At 40.0% G+C, this 22,782-nt stretch overlaps 1 protein-coding gene across 2 annotated transcripts in view; it reads right to left on the reverse strand.

Annotated features, from left to right (window-relative positions):
- Positions 1 to 2,399: 2,399 nt before the first annotated feature.
- Positions 2,400 to 22,782, reverse strand: part of myo1ea (myosin IEa) — a 48,602-nt gene continuing 28,219 nt past the window's right edge. The window contains exons 10-29 of one of the 2 annotated variants that reach the window (XM_071488471.1): positions 21,461 to 21,657; positions 21,279 to 21,359; positions 20,506 to 20,592; positions 20,325 to 20,408; positions 18,877 to 19,044; positions 17,870 to 17,955; positions 15,424 to 15,505; positions 15,093 to 15,199; positions 13,514 to 13,612; positions 13,157 to 13,301; positions 9,791 to 9,905; positions 9,518 to 9,687; positions 9,267 to 9,412; positions 7,753 to 7,899; positions 7,183 to 7,340; positions 6,881 to 6,970; positions 6,586 to 6,790; positions 5,504 to 5,539; positions 4,103 to 4,272; positions 2,400 to 4,001 (exon numbers count right to left, since the gene is read on the reverse strand). In XM_071488471.1, coding sequence (XP_071344572.1) covers positions 3,925 to 4,001; positions 4,103 to 4,272; positions 5,504 to 5,539; positions 6,586 to 6,790; positions 6,881 to 6,970; positions 7,183 to 7,340; positions 7,753 to 7,899; positions 9,267 to 9,412; positions 9,518 to 9,687; positions 9,791 to 9,905; positions 13,157 to 13,301; positions 13,514 to 13,612; positions 15,093 to 15,199; positions 15,424 to 15,505; positions 17,870 to 17,955; positions 18,877 to 19,044; positions 20,325 to 20,408; positions 20,506 to 20,592; positions 21,279 to 21,359; positions 21,461 to 21,657 — 2,450 coding nt within the window. In that variant the 3' untranslated portion in view covers positions 2,400 to 3,924. The remainder of the gene's footprint in view (positions 4,002 to 4,102; positions 4,273 to 5,503; positions 5,540 to 6,585; positions 6,791 to 6,880; positions 6,971 to 7,182; positions 7,341 to 7,752; positions 7,900 to 9,266; positions 9,413 to 9,517; positions 9,688 to 9,790; positions 9,906 to 13,156; positions 13,302 to 13,513; positions 13,613 to 15,092; positions 15,200 to 15,423; positions 15,506 to 17,869; positions 17,956 to 18,876; positions 19,045 to 20,324; positions 20,409 to 20,505; positions 20,593 to 21,278; positions 21,360 to 21,460; positions 21,658 to 22,782) is intronic. The other variant, XM_071488472.1, reaches the window with a different exon arrangement.

Genomic DNA, 22,782 nt, shown 5'->3' on the forward strand with positions numbered 1-22,782 from the left:
AGAAGGTTCTGGGTTCGAACCCACTGGATCCTTCCAGGAACTCCAGCGTCCTTCCACAATCCAAAAACATGCGGGTTAAGTAAATCATTATCTGTGAATGTGAGTGGGTGAATGGTTGTTTGTCTCAATATGTCAGCTCTGTGATTGACTGGTTACCTGTCCCTTACCCAATGTCAACTGACATCGGCTCCAGCTCCCTAAAAGAATATGTGATATGGCTAATACATAAATTCTCTGGATATGGAGGTAAATTCCTCTTTTAGTGTCCTCATAGTCAATTGTCAAGTCTAACATGTTGCCAATTTTTGTCATTAAGTTCCTTATTTAAGAAAAAAATGCCTCACAGCGAAAAATGGTATGAAGCATTGCCTACTTGCAAACTTCGGTAACCGGTTGTTACTAATTTCCACAGGTTAGGAACCACAGCCTTAGATTAAGAGTTGAGGAATATGTACATTTTAATAGACAGTATATTCATATTTCCTCTATTCAACAATTCCAGTTATATCCTGATCAACCCCAGTATTCTTTTTTTTATCCTTCTCAATATTCCCAAATTTAGTACAGTAATTTTCTTTTCTCCCCAAATCTAAACCAAATGATAAACATGATTGTAATGATAATAATGAAATGAATTCCATCCTCTAGAATTTCCACCTTTTTTTCTGGCCTCTAATCAATGCTTAGGTCACCTAGCAGTGTAGAAGAAGATTAGTCTTGTGTATGAGCCTGGATTATGAACCAGGTGTAAGGGATGATCCTGTTTAATCAATCGGCATAATCCTTTACTTTCAAGGCAAACAGAAGAGAAGGCCACACAAAAATAGAAGTGATTCACTATTCTGGCCTTTAGGACAGATGAAGCTGATAAAATACAGGATGTGATTACAACAAAGCTGAGTGATGATTAAATAAAACAGAAAGGGGGGGGGTGGTCAAGAGTCCAGACCAGTACAAAGTCATTGATGTTACAAGAGAATTACAAAATAAAAGAAGAGTGGTTGTGGAGTGCAAAAAGGATGTAAGTCGGTGGGTTTCAAGTTTTTGTCTAATTGAGCAATTTCATTAAAACCTATACTTTAAAGCTGACACATGAAACTTATTGGCCACAAGCAGAAATAAGGAAATAATGACAAATGTTGGCCTGTTGTGTAACAGTACAAGTACACAAAGTCAGCAAAGTTAATGTGTCATGTCAGTTGTACAGCAATACATCTCTGTCTAAAGTTTCCACCATATCGGACCAAGAAAGGCGATACAGAATGATACAGAATCTACAGAAATCAGCACCTACTGCAGCCACAGGGCGGACATGAAGCTCAGTGGATATCACAGTGAAGCACAAAGGACTCATTGAGAAGCAAAACTAAAAGAGTTGTACCATGTCAAAGATGTGTGTTTTTTGGTTTCATTGGATCCAAACAAGATACAGTCCGCGATGTTCTGCCCTCAACCTTAAGGCCATTTGTGATGATTTGTTACTACACGGCCGTGCTGTAGGAGCCACTCATGGCACCAATGACACAGCAGTGGTGGCAAATAAGAATGAAAGATTTTTTTGCAGTGGAGCAGCAGCAGTCTGGCTGAACAGTCAGGGCAAATTAAGTTTGTCCTCAGCTACGGTTCATACAGCATTAATTCCATGTACTTGGAAACAAGTTTGCTGTTCTTAAGGCAGTAGGGGAACCTGCTGTCCATGTCCACCTCTATCAAAAAGGGTTTGATTTGGCTCGGTTTCTCTACAGGTAGGTTTTTCACAGGACACACAGAGACCTGTCATAATAGGAAAAAAGCACAGGTGTTGCTAATAACATCAATGATGGCTCTGTTCTTTTCAAGTGTCCCAATAAATCAAAACAGTGACAGACATCATTAATCTTTCAGCTGTGGCATGTCATAATGTTTTCCATGGAAAGGCCAGTTGTGTTAATTGGAAACTAAATAACTCCATCAGCTTAGTGAAAGGTGTCACGTGAATCTAGACAAAAATGTATTGTCATGATTTTTACCCCCATTAATGTTCCAGGCATTGATAGTTCATAAATTTGACCATTATAGTCCAAAAATGAAGAAATACCTAAATTAGAGAAATACAATTGACTGCTTTCAGTGATTTCCTCATTAGGACTTTATTGTCTGACAGAGTGGAGAAAGTTTTCATACCTGTCAAGTTGGGAAACTTTGTGGCTCTACTTTGACATAGCAACCACATTTACCAAAAACCATATATTTTCATTGTTAATTTAGGTTTAAATAACTTAGCAAAAACATACAGATTTAGTGGGGTCTGGGCAAAATGTATCTGTAATAGCCCAAACCAATGATCTTGATGTATTTTTAAAAGGTTGGACTGCAGTCCCAATGGCATGTGGATATGGTAATAAACATAAAAAAACAGATTGGTCATTGTTCATTTAATGGGTTCTCTTTAATAAAACAAAAAGCAGTTAAATATACAATATTACATGCTTTATTAAAAGATTCATCTACTGTCTTGTATTGCACAAGGATGTTTTCAACCATCCAAGATCAAACTATGTTTGATGATGCAGAAGATCTATGACAGAAGTCCCAGCAATTTTTACTGACTAGAGAGTAATGTGGTTATTTAATGAAATAACAAATTACTAAGGAATGTGTAAGTAATGCAACAGCAGTGCAAAAGATGTGCAGAGACAGTCAAGCAGGAGCAAAAGGAATCCTTTGTAGTGCCACAGAAAAATGGTAACAAAATTCTTTCACCTAAAACAACTTTTGCACAAAACAAAAATCCATTCACCTTTGTCTGTGATAACCCTTTTTAGCTATTTGTAACTGAACTGGAAATAAAGCAGCCCTGTGAGTATCAAAAGCAGAAAAAATAGAACACTAAGATCCTTCAGAGAAAATACAAAAAATTAATTTAAAATCTAACCAACAACAGGCATACTCCTAAATATGAACACATATACAGAATCAGATCTAAAATGCCTGTTTTTTCATTTCATGTAAACAACTTTTTCTCCTCAGTGACTAGGCATATTGCTAGCTTGGCAATCTGTCATAGACTTGACTTACTGGCTGTGGCATGAACGAGTGACGATGTCTGTATCCAAGGTAGTACCTGTACCAATAAAGTGCTAATACACCACAGACCACATGCTCAGGTTACAGTATACATGGCCTCTACTCTGTGTTTAACATATACTGATGTGATAGAAAAACAAAAAAAAACAACAACAACAAAAAAAAAAAAACAAAAAAAAAACAAAAGGTGAAGGTGGTTTTCCAGGTGATTCACCACTTTGCTGCGTTGCCTTCTGTTAAAATTTACATTACTTTGGTATTTAAAATCATTAAAATAATCACAGTGAGGTGATTTTCTGAATGTCCATTCCCGAGAAGTAGTTACAGTTTTGCACCAAAATAAATATACCTGGTAAAACAGCAGTCTCTTCAGTTTTGACACTGAGACATCCACCTTTGCTTCAGCAATCAAACCTTCATCCAAAGACAACATGTTAGAAAAGACAAATCACAGCCTGGTCCCACAGATTAAGCATACTTCATTCCAACGCTTCAAAATGTTTGAGCTCTAATCCTCAGCAAGATATAAATGACAGTGAGGAGAACACAGAAAGCTATAAATACAATAAATAGTTTTGTTCAGTACTCAAAAGGGGCTGTGGAGGAAAACAGACCCCGGAGTCAAATAGTCTTGTCTTTAAAGCAGGGCCTCATTTCAAGCCTGACGGTCTTTTGGTTTTGTGGTGTAACCCAGAGTTACATTCATTTACCACAAGGCAGAGGTGGAGGAAGTGTGAGTTTCTCTCCTCAGGAAATCTCACAGTGCTTTTCTCTCCGACTGTAAGCCCCATCCCGTCCTCTGAGAGGGTCAGCAGGGACGCAGGAGGCTCTCCTCCCCGTGCTGTAAACCAGCAGCTCCTAGATCTTGGTGACATAGTTGTTGGGGAAAAGTCCCTGCTTTCCACGAAGTCGTCCAGTCCACCATCCGGATGCATCTGATCAGCAAACACGACTAAATTAGTGTTCTGTTGACTGACTGACTGAAAATATCACGTCATGGATGAAAAATGCAAATACCGTCATGTCGTGCGCTTACCCTCCTTGATGATGTCAATAATGTCATCAGCATTGAAGCTTAGCTCGTCTGTGTCCTGAGCGTCGTAGGCGTACAAAGCCTTGCACTGGGGCACCTGGGGTTTGGGTTTGGGTGCAGGTTTGGGTCGTCCTCCTCCCGGCGGTGGCCTGCTGGCTGATGGTCTGTGGGCTCTGAGGTATCATAAGACAAAGAGAGAAACGGCACAGCTGTCAGGAAGAGCTGCCCACAAGAGGACGCTCAATGAGAGATTCAGTTCACTGTGCTGCAGTGGCTCTGAAGGTAACTCAGAAGTACACACCTTTTTTATGGGATATAACAATGATATAGATTATATCCCAAAATACAAGTGCATGCATAATCACCATCTTGTTAAACTGTATGAAAAATGTTGATTTTTACATTTTTTTTTTATTGTGTAGTCAACATTGTAATCAAGTGCAAAAAGCAAGGTGTGTGTTTCTTTATGTGCACCTGACAGCAACTGTAAATCCTCCTGGGTAAATGTGTCAGACACAGAATGATGGAGCATAAAAACATACTTGTTTGTCTAGTTAACGATGCATCCTGTCTCATTTAACAGAATGCAGCTGTTCACAAATAAGCCACAAGATGGTGATGTAGTACATGCTGTATCTTTGCCCGCACAGAAGCGGTGAGACTAAAACATGAAGCCTTTCAGAGCAGAGTGTGTTGATCCCGGGTCAATGGTACCTTTAAGATCTCAGTTTATTATTCTGTGTACTGGCTGTGTTCATTTACTGGCAAAACCTTGTATGCATCCTGTTTATGCCGTATATTGTCTTTTGAAATTAATCTTTAAACACAATGGCAAATATAATACAGAAGACTATGACAAGGAACTACTTAACTAACTGAGGATCAAATAGTTAAAGTGGCATCGCCCCAGGGAGCAGTAAGCAGATAGTGAAGTCGTTAGTTTATACATATACAGTATATGTATTTACTGAAAAAATATATACGCTTCCAGTGATGTCTGGGTACTTGAAAGTAACTTTCATCCTTCATGTTCATTTCTTGAGTAAAGAGGATCCCTGATTACAAATGAGCTGTCAGAGGAGGTGCACAGCAGGGATTCTTTCACTAGAAAGAACTCCTACAAGGATCTTTCATCACAGAAATGAAAGATCCATCATACTAAGGTGAGTTGTAAAAGAACTCCCCCTTTCATATCAATGAAATTGAGCAGCAGCAGAAAATGAAATATTAGTTGCGTACTACAGTGAGCTCCTTTAATGAGTCTGAACTTTGCCTAAGTTGCAGGTAAAAAAAAAAACAAAAAAAACAAAAATGTACAAGAGAAGAAGCATCAACATGTCCTGCTGCTGAAAGCTTTGCTACTCCTGAACCACCACCCAAAACACTGCAAACACTCCAACTCACATTCCTCCATTTGAAGCTGGCCGTCTGTCTCCATGACTACAAAAGAATAAATTATCCAAATTATGTCAGAAACAAAAGTATGTGTATTACTGTGTGTCCATATTTACTTATAACAGCTGCATAACAGCTGTTTACTTTATTGTTAGAAAATACACGTGTAAGCACTGCATGTCAAGATGCATGGAATCAACACAATATGAAATAGAAATTATCTTATACATTCCTTGGTGAGTTCATACATTTATTTATACAGTGTGGTCGCACTCATGTAAGCACTTCATCCAAAAGGACTTTAAATCGAACTGACTGCTACAACATTGGGTCATATTAGGTTTACAGACAATTAGCAGCACTTGTCTGCATATTAACTGGTATATGAGTTGATGTATATATCTTATATCTTCCAACTTAACCTTAATGGAAACAGAAAAGAGGTCTGCTCTTATGGGGGAACGGAAATCAACACTGGTAAGCCACACTGAGTTTAAGTTTTCACCTTGATGTTCAATTAGAAAAACCAATGATGCAACAAGTTTCTCTTAGTGTCAAAGGAAACAAAACTTGCTGTGCCACTGTTTACTTTGTTGCTTGTGATTGCCACATCACAGACCGGCATTTTATCACTCCCAACACACACTATTCACTTCTCTTCTATTTTCAGCTTTTAATGTGGCACTGGGAGATTTTTATTTCAGAGCTGTGGGATGTCAACAAAGTGTGTATGAAGTAGAAAACATGACAGATGCAGCTGAGTTACACAAAGTTACACGGGATATCAAGCAGAGCTCCCACAGTACCCAGATTATAACAAAACTGCAACTAGTGTGTGAAGGGGAGAAGACTCAAAAATCACAACAACATACTGCAAGCCAGTGACAAACAGGAAGAGTTGTCACAAGATGACACTGACAGAGATATGATAAATGTTTGCTGGAGAATGAAGGGCTGACAAATTTCCATTCGACCTGATATGACCCATCCTTGTAGCAGTAACAGTAAAAGTCCTTTTTCCTGACACGTTTTGTGTGTGTATTTTATTTTGTCTACTCCTGCATGTACTGTGTGGGTTTCCAGTTTCTCACCCTGCAGCTCCTTGCTCAGGCACTTTCAGACAGTCCAGGTTTGGCTGCGGCCGGCTGCTGCCTCGCTCCTTCAGCTGGTTTATGTTGCTGGGCAGGAAGGGGCGCGTTGAGTTGCTGGATGAGGGATGCCTCTGGTTGTGATGCTGTGAGTTTCTCTGATTGGCTGCGTGGTTTGTGTTTTTCAGGCTACCATTCTGGTGAGCAACTGCAGAAAAGAAAAAAAAAAAAAAAGGTATGGGTTGGTTATGCGGTCCACATGGGTACAAGACTCAAACACTGTGAGATGTGACTGTACCTGGAGGTCCTGGTGCAGCCCGTGATGGGATGTTCTGGTGGGTTCTGGACGTGTTGGTGCGACCCTGAGTGATGTTCTTCCTGGTGGGGCCTGAGCATGAGATTTTTAGCAAATAAGCATAATGTACAAACAGTAAAACCATTCAGATTGACATGATAAAATAGATATGAATAGAAAGAAGTAATGGCTGATATTTTAAGCTACGGTATGTCTGAAATGTATGTGTATATGGTAGAGTGCTGAGTCATCACAGCTTACTGTAGGAACAGGTCATTTCGGTAAATGGATCCATTGATACTCACGTGTATTCTTGGGAAGCCCGGGGCCGATGCTGACCTGCAGTGATTTGCTTGAAGGCTTCAGCACAGGCATGTCTCCCTGACCCTGAACAAACACAACCTGCCGAGAGCCGCCTCCACTCAAGAACCCCCAGTTCTCCTTCTTTAACTTCATCTCCAGTCTGAAAATGACATACATTTAAGTTTCATACCACAGTAAAGGTCCAATTCTTTTTAAGTTGACCGTGTTCAGATTCTGTACATTCAAGTAAGTGTTTGATTTAACTTAAATCATTGAGTGATGATTTTTTATCTCATGGGCCAGGGAAGGGGCAGATCTGAACCATTTACTATGAATTTTTATTTTTTACTCTGATGTCTGGTGAAAGCTGTTGATGTTGTCCTTGCTGGAGGTCTACGCTCTCTGAGTGGCCTTCAAATCTTTAAAAATATCTTTAAGTTATCTTTACAATAACAATAAGATGAAATTTAAGTACAAATTATGACCAAGATGTAAGCGATCATCCATTGTGGTTGATATGTGTAGTAGTAACTCCTGCATTGGTTTGGATTATGTTGCATTTGTTTACTTACGTGTTACTAAACTTGAGTGGAAGCTTCCTCTGAGTCTTCTCCTCAAACCTGCGAGCCAGTAAGCTGATGAACTCTGTCTTAAAGACGCAGTCCAGCAGGCTGTCGTACTCCTGCTCATGCAGGATCATGAAGTCATCCTGCATTGTGCTGAAAAATATAAGGAAGTGCTTCGTAAGAGGCTCATCTCTGATACAAAATTTAAATACCCCTGACAGTAGCTGTGACAACAAACAAATCTCACTAAGAGTATGTCAAGAAAAATGACATTCACACATTTGTTGTGTTGATTCTGTCCTGCTTTCTGTTCAGCTTTGATAAAAGCTAAGATGGAGAGCCAGGATCATCTTTCACATTTGCATAGACACAGAGGGAGCCTCACAAAGCAGCTCACATCTGAAGAGGGAAGACAGCTTATGCCCCGTAACCCACACAAAGATACTTTGTTCCTTCCAGTGAAGTGGAGTTTTTCTCTGATGAGCTTTTTACAACTCCTGCTTTCGTTCATTGCACCACCTGGTCTACATTACCCCAGTGACTCAAAAGCCACATGCTCGCACCAACAGCTCTGTGATTTCTACCTCTGAAACTTACACAGCGTTCCCATCAACAACAAAGGCCCCACAAGTCTTTCAGTTCCTTGTATTTTTTTCCTTTCTTTGTAGTAAACCAGTCTGCATTCTTTCATGAGAGTGTTTTTCACTAGATATTATTTCAGAAACATTTCTGAGCTGTGGACCAAACTGCACTAAGTCAGACCTGCACATACAAAGGAACAGGCACACAGTATATACAAGAGGTAGTTTTAATATACTCCACATGTTTTCACTGTCCCTTGTGTGACATTTACAGCAACATAGGAGCTTGTGTGATTGGATATCCAGACTGTGGCTTTTAAGTAGATTCATGACTTTGTGCAGTGCAGTGTCTGCAGAATATATGGCGGGTCTCTGCCTCTGCTGCATGTAGAGCAGCCACTGTCTTGTTTTGGAAACAACTTATTACCTACTGATACCTACATACTGCCTATGCCCGTACAAATGGGTTCACATTCACAACAGCACATAAAAGTACAAATTCAATCTTGAGCAATATGAGGAGTAAAGGTATAAGATGGCAGCAGGTCTTTTGTACAGTCAACAGGACCCATAATGCCTCTGGTAAGGCATGGTCAGGTTTAACTGTATTCAGCAGAGATTTATCTTTTTTATCTTTTATTCCACTGATATTTTTATTTCGTTTTCAGCTAAACCTTAGCCAAGAGACGAGCAACATGTAACGCCTCATTTAAAATTACATTTAAGATAAAATAGTGGTATGGAAAAATATCAGTGAACAATTACGCAACATGTAGCAGCAGGAAGCAACGCTGAAAGTTGGCTTATGTAGATAGAGTGAGCAGCAAATTTGTTTATATGGACGGATTTTGTTTGGCCTATATGGTGATTATAAATGATTGGATAGTATAAGGAACATGTGACTGGTTGAACTACCCTGAGGCAGTGAGTAGGTCCTACCTGAGTGACACTGCCAAGATCTTCTCCACATCAATCCGTCTCTTCAGCACCTCTGTCACCTGCCCCTTCTCTGGCCCCTGTTTCACCTTTTCTCTTCCAATCAGGTACACGGATTTTGGAGTCAGGATCAAGTCTCTCTTAATTCCCTTAATGTTGCAGAAAAAAACAGACGACAGCTCCATGAATATTTAGTTTGCTTTGTTGCTGGGCCAAAGAAGCAGGCTGCAAACGAGCCTGAAGAATAAACCCACCTTGAACCGGCGGTCATATTTTGTGACTTTGTCCGCAAAGTCAATCTTTTCTCTCTTTCCCAGAAACTGTCGAAGCTCAGGCCTGTCATCCATTCCCAGGTAGTCACCTACAAAGTTTCTGTTGAGGCTGTGTCGCCGCCTCTCCTTCCGGTTCAACAGTAGGTCAGAAGCTAGATAAGCCCAGACAGAGAACAGAGTGAGAAAGAGAGAGATGGGAGATGGAGACAGACTGGTGGGCAGACAAGTACAGCTGTAAGATGCTACTTCACTCACCTTCTTCCCTCATCTGGACGTACTTCTTGCAGGCAACATATTTCCTCCAAGCTTTCTGGATGGTCCTAGCATAGCCGTCAAACTTGCGCTCCCTTGTCTCTTCCAGCAGAAACAGCTGTGAAGACAAACAGAGAGACTCAGCACAACACAAAGTAAAAGACAGACAAACTGTACCTCAGTGCACAAACCCTAACACGCACACACCTTAACAGACAGAATGGAAGGAACAACCGCACAAACATCCTGAACATGCCTGTGCGCATTTTAATACACAAAACTCTTTGTCACTGATAATGTTTAGATTTATATTTTGCTTGTCAGTGGAAGAATGAAGGTTTTACACCAAACTACTGTACAGTCCGGCTCATTATTTGACACCAGGACCAGCAGTTGGTTGGATCAAATCGTTTTGTACAAAAATCACTGTAGTCATGCCTTTATCTGCTGAGCTGTAGAGCAACAATGTACAAACTGAAAAAAAAGAGATTAACAGTGTCACCCAGACAGCCACGGGTGGGAAGCTGAACACTGATTCTGTGTTTTTGTGGACAGAACTTGGGATGGTAAAAAGCTAGTTCGGTCATCTGCTCTTGCCAAAACAAACGATTACTGCCTTTAAATCATACATGCTTGTATTGGATTGCCTTGTTATAATCACTGGTTACTAACACAGATAGAGATTAATATTTCAAAACAGAGGTTAAGCAAGTGCTGCTCGGTCCTCCCACCCCAAAAAGGCCTGAATAAGCAAACAAGAAGAACATAATCTCTGATAAACAACATGGCAAATGGTATTAAAGGACAGGTTCATGATGTTTCATGTTTGCCCTAAGACAATAGTCATGTGCCTGAATGAACACTGAAACAGGTCTTTATTTGCTGTGCTCATTCATCCATTACAAGATCTCTTTCTAATGAAGTCTCAGTGCAAGTGACGGGGAGACAAATTCCTCAGCCCTCATTCTGTGCAAAAATGCATTCTTCAGTTATCTGATGCTCAAGTTTGAATTGGACAAATCAAGACAGTATCTTCCAAAGTTACAGCCTTTTTACTATGAAATTCTCTCTTTGCCTCCACTGCAGCTCAGCGAGGAAACACTGGAAACACAGGGAGAGGGAAGCTTGTAACTTCAGAAGATATCTACTTCATTTGATGATCTCAGACTGTTTAAGCCTCATTTTAACTTTAGATAAATGTTGGAAAATACTGGGAATATTTTAGAAAGGGATTTTTTGGGCAAATTTAACAGACTTGAAATAATGTCTACCTTTCCTTTTATGTAGGATAACTTATAAATACTTTTACTTAGATACTTGTCTGTTTTAAACAATTCTGTTTTCAGATTTGTTCATACTTTTGGCCCTGTACAATTTTTATCATACATTGTACTATGTTGTTCTGTATAATTAATAAAAAGAAATATTTATTTTTCTTGTTTGACTGTAAAGTCATTTCACCACTTCCTGCAGAAGGAACTGACTCTGAGCCAAAAGACCACCGGTCTTCTTCCTGATGGGCCTCTAGACATGCAATCACACTCTCTGTCCTCTCCCTCCCAGACTAAACATCCTGCCCACTGCCTCACTAACAGGCCTGGCATCGACACGGCCAGCCACAGGCCGCAGTGTGACAGGGCAGGAACAGACCACAAGCAAGACCCACACACATCATGACAGATCAAACTTCAGCTACATAAGCTGTGAGAAGAAACGGGTTCTGAGTCACTGATTGAGACAGGGACGCAATCACCAAGGTTTCAGTCTTTTTCACCGGAAGATGACAAATCCCAGAACAAACAGCAGGTGGGATTTTAGTTGATATTACATGAAACTAGCTCAAAGAGGAAAATAAATAAAGTCTGTGAGAGTTAAAAAAAAAAAAAAAGTTTCAAATTTTCCAATATGTTTGTTACACAAACACCTGACTGGCATGTGATATCAAAGCAGTAATGATCATTATTGGGAATGCAACTAAGGATAATTTTTCATTCTAAAAAAATTACATTTATTCATGTGATTGATTAACTGATAAACAAAAATTGATGGTTTTAAGCACATTATAATGTAGTTGTAAGATGATATAAATGCTGTATATTATATTTATTAAGGAATTCTTACATTAATAAACATTCACAATGTCCTTAAAAATATGTTTACAACCACATCAGTGTATTGTACACCATGTATTACATGTTTGTATGCTGCTTCTAAATGTTTAATAGAGGGATTTAAAGTAAAGGGTTTAGTCTGCGAAATGAATGACGTCCTGTTTTCTCTCTCCAACAGTCCCAAATCCTAAGAAAAACATCTCAAAATCATTATCACAATCCTGACAAACATATTTTCACACATGAATGACAACTCCCTGTAGTCTTAACTGTGCCGTAATGCAGCACTTCTGAGACCTCTGACAGACAGTGAACCAACAGCTCATCCATCACCACTTTGGGGGAGAAACTCTTCTGCAACATCTGGCTTTGAGTCAAACAAACTTAACTTATTCTATCCAGCAGAGAAAAAGCTTCAGTCATGCTATTTATTAGCTGGTGTCAGTGTCTTATCAGACAGCGAGACTTGTTTTGAGAAGCCTGGCAGCTCATTTCAGCGGTCCGCCCTGAGTGATATTTGTGTTTTATAAGCACACCTCAATGACTTGGACTCTCAGTCTGCCAGTGTGGGGGGATGGGAGAGGCTCTTGGCAGTGCATGGCTGCAATGAATAAGTAAAGGCATTCAGGATCAGCTGTAAGGCCTGAATTAAGACTAAGATGTCTGTGTATTAGCTTCTAAACATACATCTGTGTGTGTGTCTGTGTGTGTGTGTTTGTGTGTGTGTGTGTACGTGCACGCTCTTTCGTGCATGATGTGTACAAATGTTAATAAATGAGAGCACAGGCATCACACAAGTGCTGCTTTCATAGGAATCATGAAAAAAAGTAGTTATGGTGGAAAAAAGACAAGCCTTTATGATGTCCCCCCAAACTCTGCAACCACAGCCTGTGCTTGTGTTTTAGTTCCAAAGTGGTGTTGACTCAGTGCTGACGTGGTACAAGGGTCGGGTTCAATCTCCTCCCCTCCAACAAGGAATCGAGCACGATTTAGGACATTAGTGCCCTTTTATGGTGTTTAGTGTAAAAATGGTGAGTTGAGTTTTTTCTCTGCATACAAACAGACCTGTTCATGCCAGCAGACGTTTCGACATGCAGTTTGAATTTTACATCTATACAGGAACAACATTTTAAAAGTGGGCCTGCAAGTTTTTGCTCTGTAGTACATTTTCCTGAAGAGCTTTCTTATAAAGACATGATATTACAAAGGTGCAGAAACAAAGCAAAAGAACAGAAGACTTGACAGATGACAAACATACCGACTCAGGGGCTTTGATGAAGATCTTGGTGCGACCAAGCTGGAACTGATCCTGGTCCATGTTGACCGATCGTAAGAGATGAAGGACCCCTTGTTTCTCATCTCCTCGCCACGTTGGCCAGGACTCTTTGGTCAGAATGGCATACCTGAGGAACAGAGGGTTTAGCAGAGACAAAGAATTTTATGTAAGGAGGGGTAAGTTGCACAGGTTTGGAGGGGGGATTATTTACATAATATGACACAGGTTCCAAGATGGACGAACTTTAATGTTGATGTTGTGCCAATCCAACATTTTCTCGCCTGTATCTGCTTCCAATACCTAAACCCAATGAATATGACTGTGAATCTGAGGTGTTACCTGTTGAGGAACTTCCTGAAGATTCTGCGGTAGGCGTAGCCAGCACGCCTCACCCTGATGTTTTCCTTCAGACCCAGATACTCCACCTGGTGCTTCACTCTGAAGATGAGAGGAAGGTCCCAGGATCAACATTAGCATACAATTAAAATGCTTTTCTCTGTTCTGGCAGTTTGCCAACAAATAACTTATTACAACAATGTGTAAATGATCAAAATCTTTGCCAATTAATTTTGTGTTGATCGACAGATCATTTCAGCCTTGAATGGGAGTAAAACACAATATACAGTCATACTGTACATGCAGACCCCTCTGAATGTGGGATTGTATTGATGGAAGTTTACTCATGCCGGTTTTCCCTTTCCTTCCTTTTTTTCATATCCTCCCTCATTTTATAAAGTTTTGTTTTCTAGTTTTAATAATGTGACATTTTTGTATTCATGACAGCTGGCTTGCAGTTTACCATCGGTGGTTAGAGATATCAGCTATTAGCTTTAAGTCAAACATCTTTTGCCAGGTCTACAGTACAAAGAAGCCCCGACTCCAAAAGCGGAAGGAGTTATCACAGGTCATTGTATGCAAAACAGCTTCATTTTGCTAACTTTTTCCTCAAACAAAGACCTTAAGTACTACTTAGTACACTCAGACTTCCTGTGAAAACAGTGGTTCCGGTGCTAATTAATGAGCCACCCTGTGCCACACTCACAACAGGAAGGTCATAGACTCTGAACAATACCTCTGCACTCTGCATCTGAACATGTAGTGCCCAGAGCCAGTGAGCAGGGAAGAAAGAGCGGGAAACTGAACAAAGGGATTAAGAGGGGGGAATGTCTCAAACATGTCTCACATGACTAAGTCTTCAGACGGACAGAAAACATAAAAAAAAAGAAAAAAAAAAAGAAAAAAACAAAAAGGGGGAAGGCAAAACAAATCAGAACAATGATCCAGTGTTTACCTTCTGAGAACAGCTAGAGGCCTGGGCTTGTGTTTATCAAACTGTGAAATTTTGGACTTAAGTCAAAGAGTGATTGTACAAAATATCATTGGTCATGGTGAATAATACAATAGCTGAAGGAATATTTAGTATTACAGGAAAGGCTCATTTTAATATACTATTTATATTTGATTTGAACATCTGACAGGATGTCACACTGTCTTTTTTTAAATTTGTAAAGGCTCCTCAACCAGAGGCAGAATTTCAGTAAATTTTCTATAATTTCAGCCTTATTTATATATCATAAATATATTGGACTGTTGTTTATATAATGTGTTAATTGCTACTAGAGTCTTTAAAGAATTTACACAAATGAAAATAACTTTACAATTGCTTCAAAACTCAAAACTTGAGAGGATTGAACAATATGGCAGATGGAAGATCAATCCTTGTCTCTGGTTGTTCCTGTTCCAAGCAGGATGATGGTGATCACTTAGGAGTTACTATTAATTAACAAGAAGTTTTTATTCTAACTGATTTGGTTCTTCAGAGCATGTAATGCATAGATGTTTTTATATATACAGGCCCTGGGTGGTTTAAATGTTGGCATGTGTGACTGTGAGGAGACCCACTGAATCAGTCACTTACCGGCTCTCTTCCCAGTCTCTGGGCTTCTTGGTTTCATTAGGTTTGATGCAGCGGATGTAGTGTGGAGTACATTTCATCAGTGTGCTCACCAAATCGTTGGCTTGTCTCTACAAAGTGCAATTAGAGCAAATATCAAGAAAGGGGAAGAAGATAATGATGAGCCTGATGATGTTAACGATGTCAAAATCATGACTAACTGGCCTGTTCTTGTCAGGGAATGCTGAAGGACACTCCACTGAATAGCAAACACACACAATGGCCGTTCCCACAGCTACTGTGATAAGGAAGATGGACAAGTACACACACAAACAAAACCTTACTGAACACACACCTTTATTTTGCTGCCTGCAGTTGTGGGTCGACCCTTCTTGTCAGCGTTGAGGTTTTCTGGAAACAGTGCTCTGATGAAGGCGCTGTCAGAGAACAAAGGGAGGAGACTGAATAAGTACTGATGCAGAAAGGCTGGTATCATCCCCATATCAACAAAAACAAAGTGTCTTAGGCCTAAAAAAAAATATGCCGAGCTTCCCTGGCAGCCAAAAAAATGCAGTTAATGATTAAAGACCGAAGGACTTTTGACTAAGGTCACTGGTTTAAATTCCTGAACCACTTGGGAAGATCTGAGCTGGGAGTGTGTGTGTGTGTGTGAGTGTGAAGTATTTGTACAAACACTTCTCCCCAGGGCCACTGCTCTATAGATATGCTGCTGTTATTTGACAACATACTTTTGATTCAAATTTGGCCTTTTGCTCTGTAAAATGAGAAATGAAGAAAATGTTTTGATTTTTTTTTTAAAGAGGGAATTAATCTGTCTTTGTTCCCATTACATCCAGCATTTCTCATGCATGTCTTTCTGTAGCTGAAGAGTGTACGTCATTCTCTCCATGAAATGTAGACAGTCGACTGTGTGTGTGAAAAGGTCCATGATGGGAGAATTATTCTGAAGCCAGCATTTGGTAACAGTGCTTTCTGTCAGTCAGATATAAAGATGCAGGACTCAGGAGGTAGATGTCACTTTGACACAAACCTTTTATTCATACCTCCAAAATACAGAGAGAAACAATACGTCAACACTGAACTACAATATCCTTTACATAAAATGCTCCACTATCTCCCAAAGGCCTGTATATACATTTTAATAATATATATTTAGTTGCAGATGAGGTATTTTAAAGGACCATCATCACTACACTATGATGTGTTGCTGCTGGTCAGAATGTAACAGATATTTGTGAAGTTTCCATGTTCATGCTTCTCTCAACTGAAGACACTCAACTAATTTCACACATTAAAGGAAATTTATACTTTTGAGCCCCTTTTAGTTTACAACTATATACAAACAGTGAAGGTTTAATCTTTTCAGAGAAACTCTAAAGAAAGAAAGTGGGTGTTTAAATTGTATAAATATTTATAGTCACCTGCAGCTATGGACTGAGCCATAATAACACACCCAATACAAATAATATCTCATAGTAATCTTATAGTAAATGGTGTCTCATCAAAACACACTTTTTACCCAAATCTCACATGCTTGTGTATCAACCAGCACTCAGGTACACTCAGTAACAGAAGCTCTCCCATGAGAATGAATGACACCAGAGCCATAATAATAAAATTAATGGTGATGTTTTGTAGTTTTTCCCAGCACATTGACACATTTAAAAGGCAAGAATAATAATACATCAGATAATCTGATGCAGGTAAAACAAAATAAATGCAGTCTTGATCTTCAAGACTTTACCAGAATTATTTTCACCTCTGTGGTCAGGACATCTGTCATTCAGACATATATAGATACATATATAGTTGGCCTCTTTGACCCATGTCAACTGTTTTTGAAAGTCTTTGAAAAGTATCTTAAAAATGTGGTGACCATCAGGCCTGGTCTGCAGTTGACACGCACAGCTGCTTAGCATCCAACTTATTTCAACTTGCTTCTTTCGCTGCCTTTGGTGTTTATTGTTTTATTATTTCAAAGTGCTTTTTCATGTTTGTATTTTTTTTAAATTCCAGCCCCTTTCTGGCTTTCTCCCACATCAGTATTTGTTTAATTTTAAACTTCAGACTCAAGGCTATGGACACAGAAGAAAGGATCAGCAGGTTGTGTGTACAAACAGACCAGAAGTCTGCTAATACTGTCCAGCTGACAATACTGGACACTCCTTTCTTCTCTATTCAGACCTGCTGCTGGAAGGAACGAGGCTGCTTCCTTCCTTCTCATGCTTCCTTTATGTGTGACTTTGCCAAAGTCTTTTATCTATGTGCATATGTAAAGTGAACTTCATATATGTATTTTACAGCACATGTCTGAATGGGACTTTGGCATAAGCTCCTTTCACGCCTCACAAAACGTGCCCACAAACGGGGCGAGCAGTGGCTGAGGCCTGCGGGGGTTACACAGACAATGCAGGCTGTTTGCACAGATGGCCACTTTGACAAAAAGAAAGGCCAAGAAACCAAAACACAGTGGGACCAGACTCCACAATGTGTCCCTGCAGGGGTCTCCCTGCACTTCTAAGGTCAGACTGAGTAGACCCCCAAAAGCTGCACATCGGGGCAGCAGCCAGACGTGATTGAGGGCAGAGGGCAGGATGTAACCCAGCCCCACACACTTCTGCTACGTCCCGCCAGCTTCCAGATGCACTGGAACGTCTGACCCTCTCATTCTGATGAAGTCAGTTATAGCCATATGTGTCACAATAGAAGACTCCCTTCAAGTGAGCACCATAGAAATCCTTACCACCTGTTGCTGCAAGGAGCAAATAGGAGTTACTTACATTTCACTGCTCTGCATCAACTCAATGAGGTCAGTAAAAAGAACGTCTCGGTTCCTCTCGCAGAAACCCTCTGCGTCGTAGGACACCTGGAGGAGAGACATAGAGAAAGATTTTTAAAGAGTCATAAATGAAACCTCCAGCAAATGAAAGACGACACCTGTGTGAAATTAAAAAAAATTGTAACTAATATTCTGACCTAAAGCAGTGGCTTAAATTTTATGGGAAAAGAAAATGAAGGGTTACAGATCCAAGCTTTACACCTCCCAGGATTAGCATCCTTATAAAACCAGCAGTGGTTTAAAAGTGTATAAATGAAACCATGTTATTTCTGCTATACTGTCAGCTGAGACTGGGGGAATGTTTTGAGCCCAGTCATGGGAGCCCTTTAAGTCTTTATGGTACGGCTCATTAAGTCTGCGGCATGTGTGCCAGGCTGCAGCCACCACACATCTGGTGAATGACATGGGACAACCTCGGCCCAGACCACCAAAATTAAAATGAATACAAAACAAAGACATCTAATGAACCGTAATGTATAACTGGAATACAGCTGATTAACATGTATGGCGTTGTTAGACATCGTTGCCTACGGCGATGGGACTGCAACCATAAATAGTCAAAAGAGAGAGAAGGGAGGGAGAGAGGGGCGTTAGTTTAGAACTGGAAAACTTAAAAGGACAAAGATGACGACACAAACTCCAGAATTAAAGTACCAGCTGCATAACTGGTATTTATGACAGATCATACAAGTGGGAAGCAACAGGAACAGCTCCCACACCAACACCATAAAGAATGACATTCTAATAAGTGTCTGCTTCCAGAAGTCACCATCAGCTCCCCAATGCAGACTGTATGCATAAAACATCCATTTACAGTTGATACCACAGCAAAGACAAGTGCATAGAGTTGCTGTAAACCTATTGAATGTTGTAAAAGCTGTTTCTCTGTGTGTGTTCATAAAGATCTCCACTCCAAACATATGCGGTGCTAAGTGCATTCAAACTGACCTTGCCAGCGTAGTGGTGGATGATGAAGCCCTGGTTCCAGCTGTTGAAGTGTTCGTGGGTGTTGATCTGGACTCGGAGCTTCTGCAGCATCGTCTGGTCGGCTCCTTCACCCACTGCGTGCATGGTGGCACACACATCATCCAGGATGCTCATGATGCCAGGGGGATTCTGGGAAAACAGAAGTAAAACATTTCATATTCATATCACAACACTTGGCTCTGACACTCACGAAGAAGTTACTAGTTCACACACGGAGACATGTCCTGAAGTTCATTTTTGACCTATTGCAGGTTTTGTAATAACTGAGGATGAAAGTTAGAAAATTAAATATAAACTCCAAATGTGAGTGAGAGAGAGCTTGCTAAAAAAGCTAGTTGATCGATGATCATTTAAATCAGTAAAGCAAAAATGCTTAAAAATGTGGTGGTTCTAACTTCTAAAATGAAAGATTTTACTGATTTTCTAAGCCTTCTATGTAAAACTAATAAGGCTCTAAGAAGTCAGGATGAGCATTTTATAGACAAAATAATTAACTCATCACACTGATTAATTAGGTTGATGATGAATAGTGGGTATCATGAAAAATGTAAGCCATCTGGCATAATGAAATAGTAAGTCATGGTAAGGTTCAGTTCAGCAACTGCAAAATTATTTCAAGTCGGTGTAAATTTTTTCATACAAAAAATCTTCATTTCTGACATTAAATAAGCATCTAAAGGAACAGAGGTGCAGCTTTAGCACAGCCTTTCACTCTCTGCCCTGTTTGGCTCCATTATGTCCAAAGTCGATCAGTGGCCTTCAGTTTGCACAGTGGTAGCAGTGTCTCCAACTCAGAGAACACAAGTTTCTGTCAGTGGATTAACTAATGTGGGTCTGGTGTAAAGAGCTGGACTGTCAGGCACCGATACAGATCCCCTGCTCCTCTCAGATGGAGGCTTGTTTTAAAGCCCTTGTTGTGGATTTCATGGATTAGACCTCTCAGTGGGACAGATAAATCAAATTAAGAGGCATGTCGGCACGTTTGAGGATATTAAGCTACAAGTCCTGCCAACAGAGCAGAAACTTGGCAGGAACTTGTGCAACTCAGTTTACAATGTGATGAAAATGAAACAAATAAATGTTTATTGAAAAAAAAACCTGGTAATATTCCTGGTAAATATTCCAGTTTGTTGTGATAGTAAACAGATGCAGGGAATAATGATCATTTCCTTTATTGGTTAATCTGATGTGACCTCCTTGATAAACCAATGAATCTTCTGGACAATAACATGACACAGAAATGCCTCTGTTAATCAACTAATTGTTTCATCACTACTCAGCATTGTATATTTTTCATGAGTTTCCACATGCAGGTTTTCTATCAAAAATAAATATAATTAAGAATTGTGCATCCTTGGTGGGAGTTTAGTTTGTTTAGATACATTATTATTCATTAATGGTTTGTTTACTTTGCTCTCGATGAGATCGCAGACAATCTTGTTGTTGAAGTACTCAATAGCAGTCCACTTGATGCCCTCTTGCACATACTCCTCCTACGAAGAGAGTTCAGAGTCAGAGCATAAAACATCTGAAGACGCTGAAAATTCAAAAAGAAGGTCAAAAAAGTAGAAGAGTGTGGGGGAGCATTACCTGCTCTGCCTTTAGAGTCAGCTCAATGAATATCTGCTGAAGCTTCTCATTCACAAAGTTGATGCAGAACTGTTCGAATCCATTTTTCTAATGAAGAGACAACATGGTTAATAAAATCAGGACAGTCTAAGTGAGCTTCATCTTCAGTAGGGAATGGATCTCCTTTGGGCTCAGTGGGCATTGTTTGGAGTGGGAGCTATACACAGACTGTCTGGTGGTAAAGGAAGGGCCATACTGAGCACATACAATGGACCTCCAGCCTGAGCCTTATAGGCAACAGTGGTCTGCATCTTCCTGTCTAAAAGAAAATGCAGCTGACCTTTTCTTACATTGTATATACAAAGACAAAACCCTCAAACTGAAAGACAAACCTGGCAAAGCAGATTAGATATATATATTTTTTTTACAGTGCATAGTGTTATGTAGTGTCATGGTACACGTTAACAATCTTGTAATTAGGATCTAGAGCTCCTTGCAAACCAAAATATTACAAAAACACTTCCTTTTGGTTTGTCCAATCCTGTGGACAAGTCCAGGACTTCTCATTAAGCAAACTAAACAAACAAGTAATCAGATTAGAAAAGCATGTTGAAGTCTGCTGTCTCAATCAGGAGATGGGACCTAATCCACATGCTTTATAAATTAGTCTTATCCTCTGTGTTTAATCTGTTTAAATGCACAAAGTTAATACCTGTTAATCTAATTTATGTGTTGCTGCAGGGTAAAATTCCAGTAGCCATGTGTCAGCTTCTGAAGCAGGCAGAAACACTTACTTGGAAAATTTCAAATCCATAAATGTCCAACACGCCGATATTTAACTCCTGATGATCTTTCACCATAGCTTTGTTGATGGACTGAAATCAAAGAATTGGTGAAATACAGCTTTATTAAAGGCTGCCACAGTTTTACTACCAATGAAAATTTTGTACCAAACTTTAAAGCAGCGTAATCATACCTCGACCAGGAAGTCAAACACACGTGAATGCAGGGCTTTGGAGAGGGCGTCTCGAGTGTAACATGCCTGCTCCACGTTCAGTGTCACGTCAATAGACTCCACTGCATTTCCCCACTTGCTGTCCATCTTTCTGCTTGTCAGTTTCTCCTTCAGACGGTTCTGGTCAATTCCAAGCAGAAATGCAGGAAAGGCCAAAACTATTAAAAGACGACAGAGAAAAGAGAGTAGAAGAGAGAAAGGTAGAAAGTAAATACAGACAATTTAATTTTAGAAATGTTCATTTTCCTCACTGAATCTGTTTTTGTCATTTTTTTCCAGACTGCACTGGCCAAAAAACAAATAAATAAAGCAGCATGTTAGTGATGGGTACTCCTCTGAAATAGCAAGGAGACACTTCTCTAAAGACCAGTGGGTATCAATATGCAGGTTTGCATACATTTGAAAGGCAGCCTTCTGTTACTTTTTCATAGCAGAGAACCATTGCAAATCCAGTGCTCCAACACACATTTTGCACTCTATTTACTCTTATCATTTGGTGATAAGGTCTCAGAAAAGCTTCTACTGATAATCACATTGCATGCAACTGTGGGGTGTAGCCACAAAACTGGAGCGCTCCTATGGCTAAAGCTGAAACGAAACATCCTCTGGAGAAAATTCAGTACAGATGAGCTTTGAACTACACCTGAATGCAAAGAAGAAGAATAGTACTAGTACTAGGCTAACCTTGAAAAAAAAGTGTTGCACAAACCACATATCATTTGCCCCCGACCTGGCGTTGATATTGTCCCCTGAGAGCCCCTCCCTGCCTTATTACAGTGACTCACTTCCCCTAAAAGGAAATAGCTCTCAGGCCTGTAGACTCAGTGTGTCTGGGAATGCATCAGACCACTGCAGTAGCTCCCCTTTTGGGACTTTAGGGTGTGACTGACCATACGCCTGCTTAAGTCATGAGGGAAAGTCTTCCTTTGTGTTTGGCAGGAAAGGTATGGATTGTATACTCGATGCATTTAACGCGTTGTGTGTGTGAATTTCAGGAACAATGCACTAGTTCTCCTGCAGGAAATTTGTTAGTCAAATCAGCAGTGAATAATGAAAGCAACAGGAGGGAGTGTTGTCAGTACGCATGTGGCCTCTCTCATTCCAACATGATGTGACACATACAAAATTTCTGTGAATTTCCTTATACAATATTGACTCTGCTTAGCTCTTAATGAAAATAATGTTTGAATAATAAAATGTTGGATATTTGAATAGCTCAGTTTAGGTGTGACAGTCCTTCTGTAGTAATATTGCAGTCAATATGCAGATCTGATGAAGCACAG

This window comes from Trachinotus anak, unplaced genomic scaffold, assembly GCF_046630095.1.
Source record: "Trachinotus anak isolate AG129_WGS33_773 ecotype Australia unplaced genomic scaffold, CSIRO_AGI_Tana_v1 ptg000011l, whole genome shotgun sequence".
NCBI classification, from domain to species: domain Eukaryota; kingdom Metazoa; phylum Chordata; class Actinopteri; order Carangiformes; family Carangidae; genus Trachinotus; species Trachinotus anak.